Source organism: Glycine max, chromosome 8 (genome assembly GCF_000004515.6).
Source record: "Glycine max cultivar Williams 82 chromosome 8, Glycine_max_v4.0, whole genome shotgun sequence".
NCBI classification, from domain to species: domain Eukaryota; kingdom Viridiplantae; phylum Streptophyta; class Magnoliopsida; order Fabales; family Fabaceae; genus Glycine; species Glycine max.
In genome coordinates this window covers 19,521,363-19,543,983 of record NC_038244.2, presented here as the reverse complement: position 1 = coordinate 19,543,983, position 22,621 = coordinate 19,521,363, and the positions used below count along the sequence as shown (strand labels likewise).

Sequence of the window (22,621 nt, the reverse complement as noted above, 5' to 3'; positions counted from 1 at the left end):
AAGGACCTTAGAAGGCTTTATCATCAGCCTGATTTCAACATTATACAGCAGAATATGATATGGAAGGTTGGTTGTGGGGATCAAATCAAGTTTTGGCAAGATTCTTGGCTGAGTGAGGGCTGTAATCTTCAGCAGAAGTATAATCAACTCTTCATGATTAGTAGACAGCAGAATCTTCCCATTTCTAATTTGGGAAAGTTCTCTCACAATTTATGGAGTTGGGATTTAAAGTGGAGAAGGAGACTATTTGATCATGAGTATGAGATGGCAGTTGCTTTCATGGAAGAAATTTCTGATATCCCTATCCAGCAACAGGTTCAGGACCAGATGCTTTGGAAAGCTGGCTCTAGTGGTGTCTATTCCACTAAATCAGCTTATAGGCTGTTGATGCCCTCCAACAGCCCTTTTCCTAGCAGGAGGAACTTCCAGATCCTTTGGCAATTGAAAATCCCCCCAAGAGCTGCGGTTTTCTCTTGGAGGTTGTTTAGGGACAGACTCCCCACTAGGGCCAACTTATCCAGAAGAAATATCCCTATTCAGGATATTATGTGCCCTCTTTTTGGATGTCAGCATGAGGAGGCTGGGCACCTTTTCTTCCATTGCAAAATGACTAGGGGGCTATGGTGGGAATCCATGTGCTGGATTCAGGCTATAGGAGCTTTCTCAGCTGATCCTGCTAACCACTTTATCCAATTCTGTGATGGATTTGGTGCAGGGAGAAATCTTAGTAGGACGGGCAGGTGGTGGATTGCTTTATCTATTACAATCTGGTAGCATAGGAATTCCTTGCTGTTTCATGGCATTCCTTTTGAACCTCAAAAGGTGCTGGATGATGCCTTAATTCTAGCTTGGTCTTGGTTAAAATGTGGAGAGAAAGGTTTCAATACATCATTTAACCATTGGTCTACCAACCTTATGATGGCCTTTGGTTAAATTTCTGATTATATGTATTGGGGTCCTTGTGCTGGGTTTTTGCTGGGTTTGTTTGCTTTTTGGAAGGTGGCACCTTTGTGTCTTGTATCTATTATTTTCAGTACCTCTGGTACTGTTCTGTTTATTAATAATATACATATTTTTGCCTTCCAAAAAAAAAAAAAAAAAGGAGGAATAGAATGATAGATTATCATGTGAGCATTCAACCATCTATTTTCATTTTTTGATAAACATTTTGTAACTTGGTCCATTTAGATACAAGAATTTAACCATCCTTCTGTTTTCCTACAAATCCCTCCATCCAAACCTTTGTTTAGTAGGTGGAAAGTTTGGAATGAAATAACTTTATGCTTGTGTGGTGGAGCAGAGATATGGGCTGGAAAATAAAATGTATGGATTTTGTACTCCAAGCCAAACTTTTGTTGAAAATAATTTTCACTCTATCTTCTATTTTTTTGCCTTCCCAGTTTTCACCTTCTTAACCAAGCAGACCCTAGGTGACTTGTATAATGATGAGAATGCCATAAGATCTTATGTTCCGTCATGCCATGTGAAATTTGGAAAGGAAGGAGGGACCAAATAAAACAATGAAAGAACCAATTGAATTTTGTGCACACCCTCCCAGTCCATTTGCAAGTTTGATATAGAAACATTATGAGTCCACTATGAGGCTAGGATTAGGAAGACAAGTCTGTCCCACAAAATTTGGGGATGAGGTTTATTGCTAAAATTATTCTGCTCATGGTTTGTTTTAAGTGTATTTATATTATGTCTGCCTAGGGGCTGGATTGTTCTTTTCAATCAATGTTTTTTCTGTTTTCTTTCTTACTCTTGTTTTCTGAGTGTACCCAGGACTTAAGAGGGTTCCTGTTTCTACTGTTTTGCATGTATATGCGTATTATTTCATATTTTGGATCTTCTACTGTGATTTTGTTTTTGAAATGGAAAATAAATGTGTGAACATAAAATTTCCCTTCAGGCAAAAAAAATTGGATGGCTCCCTACGTTCCTCTTGATAATTATTCATTTCTCCACTAGTCCAGTGACATTTCCTTCCTTTTATTAATTTATTTCTTGTCTGTCAGTTTTTTTGTGAAGGCCCATTGTTTCAAAAAATGTTATTTGTATATTTTATTGTTTTTATTTACTTTTTTTGTTTTTTATTGTGCATTAAATTAATTCAGGTTGCTGTTGAAGTGGAGCGGGACGAAGATGAAGGTGGCATGGTTGGAGAAACATTTACAGATTATGTGAGTTACTAATTTTTTCCTTTTGAGAACATTGTATGCTAGAACTTTGTTTTGGCAGCATTCACTTGTTATTTCAAGTTATGAAAGCACATGACGGTATTAAGATGTCTCCTTGTGCAGCGGCCGCCAAAAGTATCTATTGGACCTCCACACCCAGATCCTGTTGTGGAGACATCTTCTTTGTCTGCAGTGCAGCCTCCTGAGCCAACTTATGATCCAAAAATTAAAGATGATTTGGAAAATTCAAAGGCTTTGTCTTGCTTGCAAATTGAGACATTGGTCTATGCTTCTCAGGTTTCTTCTATAATTGATCTTATATGGTTATGTTTTGCTTTGCCTTTCTTGTGTATGATGTTAGTTTTTGTGACAGAGACACCTCCAACACCTCTCAAATGGAGCTAGGGCAGGGTTTTTTATTGGAGATGGAGCTGGTGTAGGTAAAGGTCGAACTATTGCAGGGCTGATTTGGGAGAACTGGCATCACTATAGGAGGAAAGCATTGTAAGTTTGGGTAATGGTACCCACATGCAGTCAAGATTCATGCTTTGAGTGTACCTTTATGCATGTTTATCTGAACATATGTAGCTATACCATGAGAGTTTAATTGTTTGGATACTTTTGTCACGATTTCAATGATCTTACACAGGTGGATTTCTGTTGGTTCAGACTTGAAGTTTGATGCTAGAAGAGACTTGGATGATGTTGGTGCAACATGCATTGAAGGTAATTCCTTGACAATTTCTGTGGTGTGTTAATTAACCTGTTTGTCCATTATGTTAAATAGATAACTATTTGCAAAATAGTTCTAATTATGGTTTTTTTGTTCATATATATTTTTTATTTTTTGTTTTAAAATCTTGTGTATGTGGGTAGTTCATGGGGTAGTAGTTTTTTCAAATATATCACATAGAACTGGGATTTTAGATGTGTACGTGGGTGGTTCATGGCCAGTGATTCCCAATAAGATCAACACTGTTAGAATACAATGATTCTTTTATTTTGGGAATCTTCTTAGATATGTAGTCTTTTTTTCTTTGCTCAGCAAAAATAAGATTGTTATTAATATGAGGAAGTACCAGTGGTACTATAATTACAGTAGGCTGTAGGGATCCATCTAGTTCCATTAATTACAGAACCAGAAGAGATACACCTATCAGAATTACATAGATTCATCATCTGATAGCCCCTACTAGTTACTAAACCCTTCCTTTAAATTAGTAGACCATTGATTAAAGTGTATTACAAAATCCTTCTCCATGGATTTGACCCACGTCCACATTAAGAGGACAGCATCATCCATCAATTTGCTTCCATCAAAACTTCCGTTTTGGAAAACTATTCTGTTTCTATGCTGCCATATTGTTCTTGTGAGAGCAATCCACCAGCATTTCCATCTTGTAGCCTTCTTTCCCTGATTTTTCCCAATTCCATGTTGCAAGAAGTGATCCCTTGGGTTTTGAGGTAGAGCTGTAGTTAGATTAACCCAAGACAATGACTCCCACCATAGAGGGAGGATATTGGTACAGTTGAAGAATAGGTGAGTAGCCTCCTCCTCTTCAGATCTACAAAAAGGGCATAATGTATCTGTTAACATGACTTGTCTCCTTCTTAGATTTGACTTTGTTGGTAGTCTATCCCTAATTAGCCTCCAAGCAAACACCGCAGACTTAGCTGGAATTTTGAGTTTTCATAGCTCCACAAAATCTGAAGTCTGATCTGCCCCCGCTACTCCTCTCCTTATTATGTCATACCCTGATTTTGTGGAGTAATGTCCACTTGAGTCGTGTTTCCATATCCACATGTCCTCCTTTTGAGGGTGTAGTTGCTGCTGCGATATCTCTCCAATAAAGGAATCCGCCATTGCCACTTCACTGTCAAAAGGGGTCTCCTCCAATTAAAACTCCATTCCCATCCGCTACTCGAGTTACTCCTCAACTGCATGATGGTTTGATTTTGCTGACACGAGATCTGGTATAGCCTTGAGTATTTCTCCATTAACAGTGCTTCAGATTCCAGCCATCGATCCTCCCAAAATCTGAATTTATCACCCCTGCCCACCTTCCAAGCTTTTTCCATTTTAATTACACTGTTGGGCTGCTGCTGTTGTGATGATATCAGGTCCTTCCACCAAATAGAATCGAATCTGCCCTTTGTTCCTTCCTCAAGTGTCCTCCACCCACCATACTTTGAGTTTAGTAGCTTGACCCATTGATCCTCCTACTTGTGGAAGAGCTCCCAATGCCATTTCCCTAGCAAAGCTGAATTAAAAGTCTTGAGATCTTTGATTCCGAGGCTGCCTTTCTCTTTTGGTAAACAAACTATCTTCCAATTGACCCAAGCTATCTTCCTTTGATCCAGACCTCCTCCCCATAGGAATTTTCGCTGAATGGCTTCCAGTTTTGCAATTACTTTTGACAGGACCCTGAAAAAAGAGAAAAAATAAATGGAAATTGCTGTTAGGACAGAATTAATAAGAGTCACTCTCCCCCTGAAGGACATGTGTCTGTGTTTCCATGTGGCTAATTTTCCCTCACATTTTCTGATTATAGGATCCCAAAACACACTACGCCTTGGATTATCCCCAATGGAGATGCCAAATACTTAAATGGCAAGGACAAAATTCTGCAATTAAGGTATTCAGCCGCCTCCTTCCGCCATTGATTAGACTTCCCAATTACCCCGAAGCTGCTCTTTGCGAAGTTTATCTTCAAGCCGGATACAAGGTCGAAGCTTCTCAGTATCGACTTAATTGTCTTCACATTTTGCATTGTGGCTTCTCCAAAGAAAATAGTATCATCTGCATATTGCAGAATATTAATCGGTGTTCTGTCCTTTCCCACACAGAAACTGCTGAAGAGGCCCTTAGCCAATGCTTCTCTCATTAAGCCAGTTAAACCTTCCGCAACAATATTGAAAAGTAGAGGCGCTAGTGGGTCACCTTGCCGCAGACCTCTATGAGGAATGAATTCATGTGTGGGGCTGCCATTAACCAGCACGGAAATTAAGGCTGATTTGAGACAGCCCTCTATCCAGCTAATCCATTTGGGGCAAAATCCTAATCTGTTCATCATATATGATAGAAACATCCACGATACGGAATCATAGGCTCTTTTGTAATCCACTTTGAATACCAAGCATGACTTATTACATCTCCGCGCTTCTTACACTGCCGCATTAGCAATCAATACGCTGTGCAGCAATTGTCTTCCACTTATGAAAGCTGACTGCCTGTCATCAATTATTTCTGGCAACAATCTTATAAATATAGCCTATTAGAGAAATAGGTCTATATTCATTGAGATTTTGTGGATTTTTTCGCTTTGGGATCAGGGTAATAAATGATGCATTGCTGCCCCTCGGGAAGACCCCATTTGCATGGAATTCAGTGAGAAAGCGAATGATGTCGGGCTTTAGAGTCTCCCAGAACTGTTTTACAAATTTAAAGTTTAGGCCGTCCGGTCCCGGGCTTTTTTTGCTTCCGCAGTCCCATACCGCTGCCCTGATTTCTTCCTCCAAAAAAGCTCCCACCAGCATGTCATTTTGCTGCTGTCCAATGGCCCTGAACCTGATTCCATTGAGGACTGGTCTGCACTGATCAGGTTCAATAAATCTGTTATTAAAGAAACTGCAGATCTCCTTTTTCACTTTTATGGGATCATCTACCCATGATCCATCTATGAGTAATCCTCTGATTGCATCCTTTGTGCGTCTAGCATTCATCAACAAGTGGAAGTAGCGTGTGTTACAATCCCCTTCCTTAATCCACCTTATCCTTGCCTTTTGTCTCATCAAGGATTCGTGAGATTGTGCCACCGACCATAGCTCCTAGTTTCTTACGAGTCATCATTTCATGAGAGGACAGCTGCCTACTGCTGCTTGCATCTTCCAATCTGCTTAAATCTGCTTCGATTCTTTGTACTCTCTTCAATGAATCTCCAAACTGCTCCTTGTTCCACACCTTCATTGCCTCCTTCAGCTTTTTAATTTTTACCTTGAGTGCAAAGCCTCCCCAGCCTGTTGGTTGTGTGTTTGACCAACACTGTTTAACCATCTGTTCAAAAGATTTTTCTTTCAGCCAGCAATCAAACACCCTAAATGGTTTTGGCCCCCAATCAGTGATTTTAGCCCTTAGCAAAATTGGGCAATGATCTGAGAAATTTCTGTCCAAGGTGAAGCTGGTGCTGTCTGGCCATTTATGTAGCCATTTATGATCTTAGATATGTAGTCTTACCTTTGTTTGTACAGGATGTTAGAATAAAATGATTCTTTTGTTTTGGGAATCTTCTTATATATGTAGCCTTACCTTTGCTTGCACAGAAAGATTGGAAAGAAATGGAAAGGAGAGAGAGGTAGGATAGAAATATCAATTTTCCATTGTTTGTTTGAGAGGAGAAATAGTAAGAGTTTTATTTGTGGGGTCGATGAAAAAACCTTCTCCTTGCCCCCCTTCCCATGAATTAGAATGAATTGGGGGCAGTGTTGTTAAATAGAGCCATTGGTGGATTTTTTGCTAACTGCCATAGGCAATTTGTGAAGGGAGGCCCTCCATAGGCAATTCAGATGACCCTGCTAGACATTTTATTCAATTCTGTGATGGCTTTGGTGCAGAGAGGAATCATAGTAGGTGGTGTGTATGGTGGATTGCTTTAACTATTACCATTTGGCAGCATAGGAATTCCCTGTTGTTTAAGGGCACCCCTTTTGAACCTGATGGATGATGCTTTATTTCTTGCTTGGTCTTGGCTTAAAGCTAGGGAGAAAGGTTTCAATATTCTATTTAACCATTGGTCTACCAATCTTTCGGAGTTCTTTGGTTAATTTGTAATATCTCCTTATGAGGTGGGGTTTTTGTTGGGTTTTGCTTTTGGAAGGTGGCGCCTTGGGTGCCTTGTATTTGCTATTCTCAGTACTTCTGGTACTGTTATGTTTCTATTAATAATACTATATTTTTGCCTTCCAAAAAAAAAAAAATGGTGGCGTCATAAGGCGCACTGGCATTTTTATATTGGGCCACCTACCATATTATCTTTGCACCAAGTCTCACAGTACTACACATGAGGGGTGTATTAAGAAAAACCCAAGTGCTAAATCCCACATTAACTAGAGATAATGCCAAGATAATGTATCTATGTAGGGGGCCAACCCTCACTCTAGCTTTTGGGGTTGAGTTAGGTTCAAACCTAAATTCTAAGACATCCAAACAATACATCTTTTTCACTCTATTTCTCTTTTATTTCTATCCTACCCATTGCTTTCTTTTGCATTTCTTTCTTTCACTAATTCACTTCTAATCCAGAGCATTAGCATTAGAAAGGCCAGACTTGTACTAGTTGCACTATACTAGTTTGACCTAGACTTTTAGGTAGCCAATGTTGACAGGTTAGAAGGGGACAAAACATATCACATGGGCTCTGTTCTGTGTTTGGTTCATTTTAAAAGTTGAACCGATTAGAACATACATTAAAAAAGCAGTATATTTTGATTCAATTAAGGGGTACAGAATGTTCCACTCCATTTTGTATGCGTACCAAAGGACACCTTAAAAGTATTATTTGGCATTTAGGCTAATTACTGATTCTACAATATATATAGATTGTACTGGTGGTGCTATGCCCCTTCCATGTCCTGCTGTTGTGTTGGATCATACGCACTAGCTGTTTTAGGACAGATCATTTGTTATTATCCTTCTCTTGTGTACATTCTTATCTCTAATTATGCTTTTTTTAATCCAAAGCATGAAAGTTTTCTGTTGCTTTGTTATCTTCCTGGGAGAAATTTTCTTTTGCAGTCCATTTCAGGTGTTTGTGTAACTGTGTTGTAGACTTTTGTTTAAAAAGTTATGGTAATTATTTTATCGATATTACATTGTTATTACAAATTAAATATCTTCCTTTTCTTTTCCCTATATCCAGTGCATGCTTTGAACAAACTGCCTTATTCTAAGCTTGATTCAAAGTCTGTTGGGGTCAGGGAGGGAGTTGTTTTTTCGACGTACAATAGCCTCATAGCATCTTCTGAGAAAGGTCGTTCTCGTCTCCAGCAGCTCATACAGTGGTGTGGACCAGGGTTTGATGGTCTTATAATTTTTGATGAGGTATGGAAATATTTGCTGATGTCAATTGATATTTCCAATGTTTATTTTGATTTTTTTTTATCAGCAAACATAATATATATATTAATAAATAAATTGAGTACCAGAGGTACTAAAGTACAGCTATATAATTGCCCTTACTCTGGTTCCAATACAGACTAAATGGAGTCTGGTTAGGAACCACAGCCAGGCCATACCCTGATGTTAAACTCTACTATTAATCTATGGTTATATCCTCTAGTGACACACAAACCCTTCTCTTAGGTTACTAGACCATTGATTAAAATGAATTACAAAGTCCTTCTCCAAATTCCTAAGCCATTTCCAGGTGAGGAAAGCTGCCTCTTCCATCATTTAGTTGATGTCGAAGGAGTCATTGGAGGAGATTATGTCATTCGTTTTCTTCCAAATAGTCCAAGTGACAGCCAACCACTAGCATTTCCATCTATTAGTTCTTAGTCCATCAGCCACTATAGATCCATGTTGGAGGAAATGTTGTCTTGGATCTTGTGGAAAAACTCCCACATTGTTCACCCAAGACAAGGATTCCCACCACATAAGGATGATTTTAGTGCAATGAAAGAACAAGTGTCCCGCTTCCTCCTCCGTGCTTCTGCAAAATGGGCTGGTCCTATTATCGATCTCTACTTGTCTCCTGTGAAGATTTGTTTTAGTTGGCAACCTGTCTCTAAGCAGCCTCCAAGCGAACACTGCAAATTTGGTTGGAACCTTCATCTTCCACAGCTCCTCAAAATCCCTATCCTGTGTCCCATCTGTTGCTCCCCCCATCATCATCCTGTAAGCACTTTTCGCCGTATATTGCCCACTTGGATCTGGTGTCCACACCCAGTCATCTCTTCTTTGTATCTGGATAGCCTTTTTTTTTTTGCACAGCAAAAATCGATATATAATATTATATATAATGCAGTACTAGGTGTGCTGCATACAGGATAAAGAGTACAAGGCAAAAATGCCTAACCCATCTGAAAATTACAAAATAACATTAGCTGAAGCCAAAAAGAAACCACCCCTAAGACAACTCCTCCCTCAAACTAGTGGACCATTGATTAAAATGAATATGGAAATCTTTGTCCATACATTTTAACCAGGCCCAGGAATGAAATAAAGCTTCATCCATGACTTTTTCGGAGTTGAAATTCTGGTTATTAAAAACCATTGAATTTCTATGCTTCCAAATAGTCATAGATAAAGCTATCCAAAGCACTGCCCATCTATTGTCTATACATCTTTTGCTACTCCAGCTTGAGAATTGGATGAAGTGATCTTTTGGATCAGTGTTGAAGGGACCCACTCTGTCAGCCCATCTCAAAGCCTCCCACCAAAGGCATCTAGTTCTAGTGCAATCGAACATGACATGACCAATAGTTTCCTCCTCTCCTTCACATAAAGGGCAGGAATACGATGAAAGGCACACCTGCCTCCTTCTTAAGTTAGCCTTAGTAGGCAACCTATCTTTAAAAATTCTCCAAGAGAATGCAGCTGCTCTTGGAGGAATTTTCAGATTCCACATAAACCTGGAAGCATTATCTTCATATTCTGAACTGCCATCTTCCATGAGAAAAATGTATGCTGACTTTGTGGAATAGGATCCACTAGGGTCAGCCCTCCAAGTGAGATGATCCATTCTAGAGGAGTGAATCTGAACCCCATCAATCTCATCCATGAAAGCTGCCACCATATCAATTTCATGATCGAAAAAATTTCTCCTCCATTGGAACTTCCAGTCCCACCCATTTTCAACATTCTGACCCATCAAATTAATAGTAAGGTCCTGTTGCTGACTCACCTGATATAAAACAGGGTATTTGTCTTTAAGGGTTATATCCTCTTCCCTCCATTTGTCTTTCCAGAACTGGATTCTGGCCCCATTACCCACCTTCCACCTCAAGTTAGTGGCCAAACTACACTGGTGTTGCTGCTGGAAGATAGATTTTAAATCCTTCCACCAAGGAGAACTGTCAACACTACCTCTACCATGTAATAAGGCATGCCATCGCCCATATATAGACACTAAAATTCTAGCCCACAGCTGATGAGGATTGTTTGCCAACTGCCACCCCCATTTGCCTAGCAAGGCTTCATTGAACTTGTTCAAATCTTTAATACCCAATCCACCTCTAGCTTTAGGTAAACAGACTGTATCCCATTTAACCCAAGGGATCTTATATGTGTCATTGCCACCACCCCAAAGGAAATTTCTTTGAATAGCTACTATTTTCTGAGCAACTTTTTTGGGAATTCTGTAGAAAGACAACAAATAAATAGGCATTGCTGTCAGAACAGAGTTGATAATGGTAATTCTGCCCCCCATGGAGAGACATCTGTGCTTCCAAGATGCCAGCTTGGTCTGAAATTTGTTGATGATAGGCTGCCAAACACTCCCACTTTTCGGACTAGACCCCACTGGAATTCCTAGGTACAAGAAAGGAATATTCATCTGCCTGCAGTTGAGAAAAAGGGCCGCATCTCTACACCATTCCTCAGATTTTCCAATGCATCCAAACTGACTTTTTGAATAGTTGATCCTGAGTCCAGAAGCCAACTCAAAACATGATAAGATAGACTTTATAACTCTGACATTGGCTGACATAGCCTTTTCAAAGAATAGAGTGTCATCTGCATATTGCAGAATATTTATATCTTCCTTCAAACTTCCAACTTGATAGCTGCTGTACAGATTTTTGGATATGGCTGTCCTCATTAATCCTGTAAGCCCTTCTTCCACCAAATTAAAAAGGAGGGGAGCAAGGGGGTCACCCTGCCTTAAACCTCTCTTGGGTGCAAACTCCGAAGTGGGACTTCCATTAATTAAAATGGACACTGATGCAGTAGCAAGGCAGCCATGGATCCACTTTCTCCACCTTTCACAAAAACCCATCCTTAACATCATATAGTTAAGAAAGCCCCAAGAGACCGAGTCGTAAGCTTTTTCAAAATCAACCTTGAAGAACATGCAAGATTTATTTTTTGATTTAGCTTCAGCTATGACCTCATTAGCTATCATCACTCCATGCAAAATATGCCTTCCTTTCATAAAGGCTGTTTGCCTTTCATCAATCAGCTGAGGTAAAATAAGGGCTAATCTATTAGCCAAGACCTTGGATACAACTTTGTAGACACAACCTATAAGAGAGATTGGCCTGTAATCGTTAAGAGCTTGGGGATCCTTGATCTTGGGAATAAGAGCTATGAAAGAGGCATTGCTTCCTTTTGGGAAAGAAGCATTATAATAAAACTCATCCAAGAAACGCACAAAGTCAGGCTTCAAAGTCTTCCAAAACTTCTTGATAAAATTGAAATTGAGTCCGTCCGGGCCCGGGCTTTTATCACCATGACAGTCCCACACAGCTGAGGTTATTTCTGCATCAGAAAATCTGGCCACAAGGGCTTCATTCTCGCTTTGACCAATGGAAGGTAGCTGCACACCATCCAGGGTTGGTCTATTAAAATTCTGCTCAGAAAATCTATCTTTGAAATGATTGAAAGCCTCAGTTTTGACCCTACTAGGGTCCTGAACCCATTCCCCATCAATGATCAATCCTTGAATGGCATTATGTCTTCTTCTATGATTTATCAGCTTGTGGAAGTAAGCTGAATTTCTGTCCCCTTCCTTTAACCATTTCACTCTAGCCTTTTGCCTCAGCAAAGATTCATAGGCATTAGCAGCATGCCACAATTGCTCCTGCAGAGACTTCTTGAGCTCCACTTCTGATTGATTCAGATTTCTGTCAGAACTACCAGCCTCCAAAGCATTCAGCTCCTTTAAATCCTGAATTTTCTTAGCATCAATTACTCCATTGGATGAGCTCCACTGTCGAATGCAAGCTTTAATGAACTTCAATTTTTTCTTGAGGGCATATCCTCCCCATCCACTAGGGTGGTAATTGCTCCACTTAAGGATCACCATTTCCTGAAAACCCTTGTCCTGCAACCACCAGTCCATGACCTTGAAAGGCTTAGGACCCCAATCAACACTTTTGGATCTTAGAAGGATAGGACAATGATCTGAAAAATCTCTATCTAGAACAAACTGTGTTGTGTCAGGCCACTGAATCAACCAATTATCAGAAATGAAGAACCTGTCCAACTTACTCATGGCACTACCATTAGGTCTGAACCAAGTATACTTCCTGCCTATAGATCTAACCTCTTCTAAGGCCATATGAGAGATCCAGGAATTAAATTCATCAATACTGGATGAGTTGACCAGATTCTGAGATGAACTCATTCTCTCATTTTGATTTCTTATGGAGTTGAAATCTCCTAAAATGCACCACATATCACTTTGGTAAGAGGATTTCAGATGCAGGATCTCTTCCCTTGTAAATCACATGGCGCATAAACATTAGTGATGATGACTTTCTTGTTTTCCTTTACCCACAAGCCTTCCAGCAAAATAAAACCACTACCCACAGCCCTCCTATACACCACAAAGGAATCATTATTCCAGATACATAACAAGCCACCTGCTGTGTTATTAGAAGGGAGACATTCCCAGGTAACATTACTATCCCCCCACAAGTATTGACAAAGCTTCTTATCAATGGAGACCTTCTTAGTTTCTTGTAAGCAAAGAACATCAATTTTGTTGGCCAGAGTTAATTTTCGGATGGCTGATCTCTTGACTCCACTGCCCAGACCTCTAGTATTGAGAGACAGAATATTCATGGGTCATTTGTATTATTTCCCGTCTCTGCTGATGCTGCAAATGAATATCCTGTGTTATCCACATCCAACTTCTCCTTACCCCTGTTTTTGATGTTTACAGGAAATGATATACCCAATTGTCGGGCTATCTCCCAGTGCTCTTCATCTTCCACACCAGAGAAATCATTATTAAAGCTGCTAGGGGGATTGGGACTATGTGGGGGGGATCCTGTTTAGGAGTCAATGGGCCTGAGGGTATGTCGCGATGAACATTCCTTTCGTTATTTTCATCAAAAATGCTGTCTGAGACCACCTTCCTTGTTTCCTCTTCACTTCCAATTTCATTTAAAACTGGGCCTAGATTTAAACGGGCCATAAACTTTGCTATTTGCCCAGTCTTTCTTCTGCTATACACTTTAAGAGAAGAGATGGACTTGCCCTCTTCTGTAACTGGGCCTTTATTTTCCAAGCCCACCTTCCTATTTACTTCATCCTCCTTCACACCGTGGGAAAACATTGCAAAGTCTCTATCAGCCGGACCCAATAAATTTGAATTCTGATTGACCACTGGAGATCCCTCAGATCCATTGACCGAAGGATATTCTTCCAGGGCCCCTTGGTCATTCGTTTTGTCAAAAGCATCCATTGACCGAGAGATATTCAACAGAGGCCCTGCAGCTGCAGTTTCCACAACAGTATCTGAGATTGGGTTGGGCAGGGAAACCTAGGATCAGACCTTCCAAAATCGTGCATGCCCGTAGGGAGAGGACCGTTGCCCTCGGTCTGGTCCAACCTGGCTTGGTTCAGGACCTTCGTGACGCGTGGAGGCGTGCTCGAACGACGTGGTGACACGTCAGCCGTGCTACCACGGACATCGTTCCTTCGCCGCGAACAGGAACCTGAATCCCGGCGGCCCCGACGGTGGATTCTCTTACCAAACGACGGCCTTTGGGTAGGAGACGCGCCGACGTTGCTAACCGTGAGGCCGTCGGGCGATATCCATCGATGGTCATAGGTGTTTGGCTCATCATCTTCATCCTCCATGTCGGTGGAGAAAGGTGACGAAAAGAGTCCCTCGTTTGGTTTCAACCTCCTCTTTCTTCCCCACCCGGAAACCGTATCCTCTCTCACCTCCAACGAATGTCTACAACCATCCACTATGACGCTGAGCTTTTGAGCAATAAGTGGTTTCCCCTTCGTGCGAATCAGAACTCGAGCGATATTCATCCTCGACTTGTCTTCCGTTGCCGGGTCTAACTCCACCAGCTCACCACAGGTCGCCACGATATCTGCTATATATTCTGCATCCCACGCTTGCAACGGAACTCCCCAAATGAGAAGCCATGTTAAGCGATACGACGGCACCATCATCGGCGTCCACTTCTGAATGGAGGAGAAAGGAGTCGCGCCTGTAACAAGTTCTCTTTGATTGATGATGTTAACTGTTACCTCGTCTAAGTCATGAAGAATGACCATATCCTCTCCCCAATATGCCGATTTCACCTTCGTTCCACCCAGTCCCTGCATCTCCTGTAGCTCCTCTTCCACTCTGTCAAACATACCTTCGTTTTTTAGATGACCCACCCACACCTTATCAAGCCATTTTGTCTTCGACTTCTCTGTTTGGATGACTATAGGCTCTATTTTATCGTCTGTTATTGCTTCCCCCGACGTAATCCCCTGTACCCCTTTTCCTTCCTGCAAGTTATGTTGCTTCACCACTTCCGCATAAGTCTTAGTCTTAGACGGCAGGGTGTGGTGATGTTTCGGTTGGTGAAAAGGTTCGTCCTCCATGATTTGACCTCCTGTTCTGCTTATGGTCCCTGTTTGAGTATTATCTGCCTTATATCCTCCTCTCTGAAATTTTGGTTTATTGACGAACATCTTCATGTCATTTATGTATATATTATTATCAAGCTTTCTCTCCAACCTATCCTCATTCTCCACCCCTTTGAAATGTACAAAACCATATCTATGGCCTTGTTTGTTCCTCTTCGTGGGTATAAAAACCTCCCATACTTTTCCCCACTCCTGGAAAATCCTCCAGAGTTGTTTTTCTTGAACAAAATAAGGGAAATGGGAAAAATAGAAGGAGGTTACGTCTGGTCTGTCCCTCCAGGTAAGAGTTGATCCCCTTCCACGACTGATATTCCGACCACAAGCATAATGTCCATCCACTTCCCTTCCAAACTCTGGCAGGGTCTTCTTCTCATTCTTTCTCCTACCCCTCACTTGTATCCATGCGCCCTGCTGTTGATTAGACCGAGTGTCGCTATGTTCTCGATCTTCTTCATAGATTGTGTTTGCTTCGAAAGAGTATCTCCCTCTTCTGGACGCGTTCCTTCCATCGGAGTGTTCCTTTCTACGCCTTGCTCTCGGTGTATCTCTGACTGCAGTGCGACCCCTCTCCCTCCGTGTCTCCGCTCGATTCTCTGTCGCTCTCTCTCTCCCGTTCTCCCTTACTCTCTCACTCACTCTCCCTCGTTGTCCTGCCCTCTCTCTATCTCTGTCTGTCTCTCTCTCTCTCTATCTTTCTCTCTCATCTCTCTCCTACTCTGGTTCATCTTATTGATGTATCTGGATAGCCTTACTTTCAACATGTTGTAAGAAATTTATAGCCATTGGTATCTCATTGTCAAACAATGGCCTCCTCCACAAAAAGTTTCACTCCCACTCTTCTTCCCTAAATCCTCCCATCTGCTGGATAATATGGTTTTGTTGGCACGATATTAGGTACAATCTGGGATATTTTGCTGCCAATGATTCCTCTCCATCTACCTACTTATCCTCGCAAAATTTGATTCTATCTCCACAGCCAAGCCTCCACTCTATGCTATTACTCAGCTCCATCCCCTGTTGTGAGTTTTGAACGACCATCTTTAGATCCCTCCACCAAATTGACTCATGATTGTCTCGATGTGCTTCGTCCAATCCCCTCCAACCTCCATATTTAGACTCCAGAACCCTAGCCCACAATTGTCCTTCATGCTGAAATAGATTCCACCTCCATTTGCCTAGCAGGGCGATGTTGAAGGTATTGATGTCCTTGATTCCCAATCCCCCTTTCTCTTTAGGGAGGCATGCTGTCTCTCATTTGACCCAAGCAATCTTGTTTTGATCTATGCCACCTCCCCATAGGAATCTTCTTTGTATAGACACTAGCTTCTCCACCACTTTCTTAGGAATCCTGAAAAAAGATAAAAAGTAAATAGGCAACGAAGTTAAGACGGACTGAATAAGAGTCACTCTCCCCCCAAATGAAAGGTGTCTTTATTTAGAGCTCTCTCACACTTTTCAAGAATAGGATTCCACATGTGGCACCGTCTAGGGTTTGCCCCTATAGGTATGCCTAGGTAAACAAACGGGATGGACAACAAGCTACAATTCAAACAACTGGCTGCTTCCCTCTTCCACCTATCTGACATTCCAAATGCACCAAAACAACTTTTTGCAAAGTTAATTTTAAGGCTAGAAACCATCTCAAAAGTCTGCAGAATTGCCTTGATAGCCTTAACATTCTCCATCGAATCCTCTCCAAAAAAAATGGTGTCATCCGCATATTGGAGGATGCTAATATCCACATTATTTGAGCCCACTCGGAATCCCCTGAATAAGTTTTGTTTCTCAGCCTCTCTCATCAACCCATTCAACGCCTCAGCACAATATTAAAGAGAAAGGGTGCTAACGGATCCCCTTGCCTAAGCCTTCTTTGTGGAATGAACTCAGACAAGGGGCTACCATTTACCAATAGTGAAATAGATGCAGATTTCAAGCACCCCTCTATCCACTTTATCCATTTGAAGCAAAACCCCAACCTTCTGAGCATATAAAATAAGAAGTCCCAGGAGACAGAATCATATGCCTTCTTATAGTCCACTTTGAAGACAATGCAAGGTCTTTGAGTTCTGTTAGCCTCGTCAACCACTTCATTTGCTATCAATGCACTTTGTAACAATTGTCTGCCCTCTATGAATGCTGATTGTCTTTCATCTATTATACATGGCATGATCTTCTTCAATCTATTGGCTAGAATTTTGGCCACTATCTTGTACATACATCCAATGAGTGATACAGGTCTGTATTCGCCCAGAGCTTGTGGATTCTTCACCTTTGGGATTAGAACTATGAAAGAGGCATTACATCCTCTTGGAAAAATTCCATTGACATAGAATTCATCCAGGAGGGAAAATTTCCATTGACATAGAATTCATCCAGGAACTGCAGGACATCAGGCTTAATTATATGCCAGAATTGCTTTATAAATTTGAAATTAATTCCATCTGGGCCTGGGCTTTTGTCACTCCCACACCCCCAAACTGCGTCCTTTATCTCTTCTTCCTGAAATCTCCCCGATAGCATGTCATTTTGGTGATGACCTATGGTCTGGAAGCGAATACCATCTAAGCGGGGTCTGTTTTGGTCAGTTTCTTGGAACCGGTGGAAAAAAAATGATCTAGCTTCCTCTTTTACTCTTGCTGGATCTTCAGTCCATGCTCCATCAATTCACACTCCGTTCAAAGAGTTACTTCTACGGCTTGCATTAACCAGCAAATGAAAATATCGGGAATTGCAATCGCCTTCTTTAACCCATCTAGATCTCGCCTTTTGCCTTAGCAAAGATTCGTGGGTTTGTGCAGCTACCCACAGATCTTCTTGGAGCTGTTTCCTGGTAATCACCTCTTGAAGGGAAAGTAGTCTATCACTTGTGCTCACTTCCAGGTTGTTTAACTCCTTCTCAATCTTCTTATATTTCTGAAAAGTATCACCATACTGCTCTCTGTTCCATATCTTCAACCTTTCTTTCAATTTCTTTATTTTTTCTTTAAGTACATATCCTCCCCAACCCCTCTGATGATTGGCTGTCCAGCACTCCTTCACAATTGACTTGAATGATTTATCCAATAGCCAGCAGTCAAGGATTCTGAACGGCTTTGGACCCCAATCAATACACTTGGATCTAAGCAGAACCGAGCAATGATCAGAGAAGTTGCTGTCCAATGGATGCTGTGTGCATCCGAGCCATTTAGCAAGCCACTTTGGGGATACCATAAATCTGTCTAACTTACTCCTTGCCTCTCCATTGGGTCTGAACCACGTGAACTTTCTACCCACCCAAGGTGCCTCCTCTTTCTCCATGTCTTCAATCCATTTGTTGAACTCTTTTATACTGCTCTCCTCTACCCCCCTTTGGCATACTCCCGCTCTCTTTGATTGGTCTCTGATGTTGTTGAAATCCCCTGAGATGCACCATAAGCCCCCTTGGTTTGATGATTTCAGCTGTCTGATGGCTTCCCATAATGTTCTTTTGTTGTGAGTATCACATGGTGAATATACGGACATTATGTGAACCTGCTGTGCCTCTTTAACCCACTGGCCTGTCAATAAAATGAACCCATTGTCAATAACTTTCCTTTCCAGTTTGAATATTTTTTCACTCCACATACATAATATTCCCCCTGCTGTTGTATTATTTGCCGGCTGCATTTCCCAAGCCACATCAGCATCCCCCCACAATGCCTGACACATTGATTTCTCTATTGACTCCTTCTTAGTTTCCTGAATGCACATCATATCTACACTTTCTTTTTTAATCAGTCTCCTTATTGTTGACCATTTCACCCCCCTCCCTAACCCTCTTACATTGTAAGTGATAATATTCATAAATTATGCCTCCTAATCCCCAACCTTTCTGCTTCTTTCCTATCTCTCTCTTCCATTGTCATAATTTTTTCAACCAACTTCCCTTGGTCTTCCACTCCACTTACCCCCAACTTTGTTGCTAATTCCCACAACTCTATTGCATCTTGCAATTTGCTTTCTTCTAATCCTGTATCCCCCCTTCATCCTGAGGTGATGTTACTCCTCCGAGATCATTATTGGGCTGCAGTGGCGTTCAACCCTTGTCTGTGGCCATTATTTGCTGCTGCTGTGTACTTTCTTTATTTTGTTGCTGCTGCGTTGGTGTTGTGTGTATTACTAAGCCATTGGTTTGGGCTTCATAGTTGGCATTTCCATCCTGCACTTGCTTTTTATACCTCCTGGTTCGGGAATACACTTTCCAGGAGATAGCTGAATCTGTCTTTTTATTCTGTGGGCTACACTCCTTGACTGATTGGGTTTTAATAGGGGTGTAGGTAGTAAAGCCCATTTCAGTTGAGCTATCCAACTCCTCCCCGTCTCTACCTTTTACCCCTTTTTCCTCCCTTCTAAAATTTCCTGCCACGTAGCCTCTATTGTCCACCAAGCTACTTTCACCTTTAAAGCTCTTTTCTTTTCTTGCTGTGCCATTATCCCTGCCCGCAGACTTTCCCCTTCCATCCTCACTTTTTTCTTCATCGAACATGGTGCATGCACTGCGCCTTGGTCCTCCCGCCGTCCGTTCTTCACCCTTTCCTGATTTGGTTTGCCCCTCATTTGATTTCTGTTGTTGTGCCTTTGTCCGCGGGGATTTACCATTACCCAGTGGTCGCTGTGTTTCAGTTTGACCGCTGGGTAACCGCGAGGGCTGGTCGTCGACGCCATCTCCTTCTCCTTTGCCCTGTTTCCGCCGCGGCACCATGATGTTTGGCTGTGTTCTCAGCTGCCATGCATCATCTTCCATTTCCGGTGCGATAATCCGCCCCGATGTCGGGAGGCCCATGGAGCTTCCTTCAGGTGGACCGCTGGGTAACTGCGAGGACTGGTCTTCGGCGCTGTTGCCTGCTCCTCTCCATTCTTTCTGCCGTGGATCCTCCTTGTTTGGTTGCGCTCCCAACTGCGACGCACCATCTTCCATTTCCATCATCATTGTCCTCACCGATGTCGGGGAAGCCATAAAGCTTCCATCGGAGTCGATTTCCTCCTCCGACGAGCCTGTACCTCTGCTTCTTCGACACTGGCACATTGCTGAGTTATTTCCGCATCCCTCCAAGATACGAACATGATACACTTCTGAATCTATGTGAACAGCTACGGTGTGTTGAATGGCGGGCTTCCAGGGTGTTTTTATGAGCACCCGTGCTCTATCCAATTTCCTGCATTCATCGACTTCATCGTCAACCTCCACCATCTCTCCCATGATACTGACTATCTGTCTGATCTTTGTTGAATCCCATGCTAGGATCGGGATCCCCCAACATTGGACCCATGTCAGCGTATAATCCGGGCGCAGGCTCAGGTTCCACTTCTGCAACGAGTAAAACAGGGGGGGCATACCGTGACTTTCTTCTTGGATTAGTTGTTTTGCTTTTGCATCATTTAGCCCGAGCAACAATACCATGTCATCCCCCATGTATTTGGAGGAGATATCCACTCCGCACTCCTATCTAAATTCATCTTCTACATTTTCGAACTTCGCCGGATTTGTCAGTCTCCCTACCCAAGCATCACCGAGCCTTTTCTTCATTTCCGACGAGACCTCGAGGTGCATTGAGGTTAGTCCACCTTCGTCACCTTGTGGTGTCTTCATCTTTCCTTTCCTCGCGACCACCTCTGCATACGATACGTGGGTTGTTCTTTCTCCGCGATGACCAGGGTGTGGTACTGCGTGGTCCTTCTGCTGCATTTGTCCCTTCTCTTTGGCCTCTGAACTTGTTCTTCCACCCCTCTGTCTCTCATATTTTGGAATGTTGACAAATAGCTTCATTCTTCCGATGACAATGCTGTCCAACTGCCTTTCTAGTGTGTGCACGTCGTTAACACCCTTGAATCTTGCAAAACCGTATCTTCTCCCATTCTTATTTCTATGTTTGGAGATGAATATCTCCCTCACATCTCCCCATTTTCTGAATTGATACCACAGTTCCTTCTCGCTGATCTCGTCTGAGAATCGTGTGAAATAGAAGGAGGATATGTCGTTTTGATCCCTCCAGTTTGTTCGGTTGTATTGTTGCTGGTGCCCATCCTTGTTCCTAGTTGGTGTCCATTGGGAATCCACTCTTGGTCTCTCTCTTTCTCTCCTATCTCTTACTCTCACCCACCCCCCCCCCCCCGCCCCCTCTCTCTCTCTGACTCTCTCTCTCTCTCTCATCTCAGCTTATCTTTTTTACTGTTTCCAATGTTTATTTTGAGTCTTTAATTGTTATTTCAGGTGCTTCTTGGATTCAATTTTTAAATTATTCACCTTTTTGTTACTAATGTTTAAATGGTTCATTGCAGTGTCACAAAGCAAAAAATTTGGTCCCTGAATCTGGTAGTCAGCCGACACGAACTGGAGAAGCAGTGGTTGATATCCAGGTTTGTTCTTCATTCCAATTTTTTGAAATGATGACCACAAGTTTCTATATTTTTTATGTTGTTTTCTTAGTGAATTTACGTTGAAGTGGGTCTTCATTCATTGGAAAGATATATTTCTATTGTATTTTAAATATACGTTTGGTTCTACTTCTAATCCCCATTTATTTTTATATGTAGTATTTTTTGGAATATTTTTAATATGGTGAATCTAAATGAACATTCTATAAGATAAGTGATATCTAAGCTGAAATAAAGATAACAGTGGTCTGATTTAATATGCCTAGTAGATGCAACTTGTAGAAAGTCCAGAGGCAAAAATTCTAAAATTTATTTTTTCAATAAAAATAGTTCAAAACCAGTGGTGTTAAAGAAACATATCCCTGTGAAATAAACTTCCATTGACTATAATTGGATCTAGGCCATACAGAAACTTCAGTTTTGGGCAATTAGATAATATGAAGGTTTTTTTGCTTGGTGGTAGTATGCTTTGAAGTTTATGAATATTGACTCAGTTCTAGCAAATTCCAATCCTAACTAATTTATTAGCTGAGGGCCGGAGGGAATGAGGGCTATTAGATGGAGATGGTGGTGGGTAGCTTTGACATGGTCCATTTGGAAGCAAAGAAATAACATTATCTTTTCTAATGGTTCTTTTGATGCTAATCAAATGCTAGATGATGCAATCTTTGTGTTATGGACATGGCTCACAAATCTGGAGAAGGGTTTTGACATCCACTACAATCATTGGTCATCCAATATTAGGGCCGGATTTCTAATACAGTAGGATAGCATACTAGTGTAACTATATGTAGTAATCTTAGCTTTGTATCCAGAACATGGTCTGGTGCAATCCTCACTTGCTGTGTAACCAATTCTGGTCTGCTATATGTACTTACAGTACCTCTGGTACTCATTAATATATATATTACTTTTGCTGATAAAAAAAAAAATTAGTTGACTTAGTCTATTCCTTGGTACCATCTATTACAAAAAGTCCCATGCTGTGTACCTGAACATGTACCACATACAAAACTTTACAATAGTCTTTGTAATACTGGTTCTGATCCTAGCTAGTTGGTTAACGAATGATTGTTGTTGTTAGACATTTGCGATTTGTGGTATCTATGGTCGAAAGGCAATACTGCAGTATAGATTACTGCATTTCATTGATAAGAACTCTGCATGTCTTGGTTTGCTCAAACATTCACTGTTCATTCACATTTGTAGATTTTGTATAGGAAACGAGTGCAAGTGATTGTGGAAATCTGCTTATTTGTTTAGTATATTTGGCATTAGTGTATCTTAAGTTTTCATTGTGTCTATGTGCTATAAATAGGTCTGATTTTCTGCACAGCAGTTTCTTTGGTGGATTCATGAAGGGATTCAAAAGCACATCTAATCTTGATTCTTGAAATATGCATTATTAGATAACTTCACTAAGTTGATTATTTATTATTTAATACGA

General features: G+C 41.4%; 1 protein-coding gene across 3 annotated transcripts in view; it reads left to right on the top strand.

Moving 5' to 3' along the window:
- Positions 1-22,621, top strand: part of LOC100804594 (protein FORGETTER 1) — a 72,418-nt gene that overhangs the window by 13,434 nt on the left and 36,363 nt on the right. For all 3 annotated transcript variants that reach the window (XR_001389523.3, XM_006585657.4, XM_014779206.3), the window contains exons 2-7: positions 2,118-2,183; positions 2,304-2,477; positions 2,554-2,684; positions 2,830-2,906; positions 8,096-8,277; positions 21,079-21,156. Coding sequence is in view for 2 of the 3 variants with exons in the window: in XM_006585657.4 (XP_006585720.1) it covers positions 2,118-2,183; positions 2,304-2,477; positions 2,554-2,684; positions 2,830-2,906; positions 8,096-8,277; positions 21,079-21,156 (708 nt within the window). In the remaining variant the exon portion in view is untranslated. The remainder of the gene's footprint in view (positions 1-2,117; positions 2,184-2,303; positions 2,478-2,553; positions 2,685-2,829; positions 2,907-8,095; positions 8,278-21,078; positions 21,157-22,621) is intronic.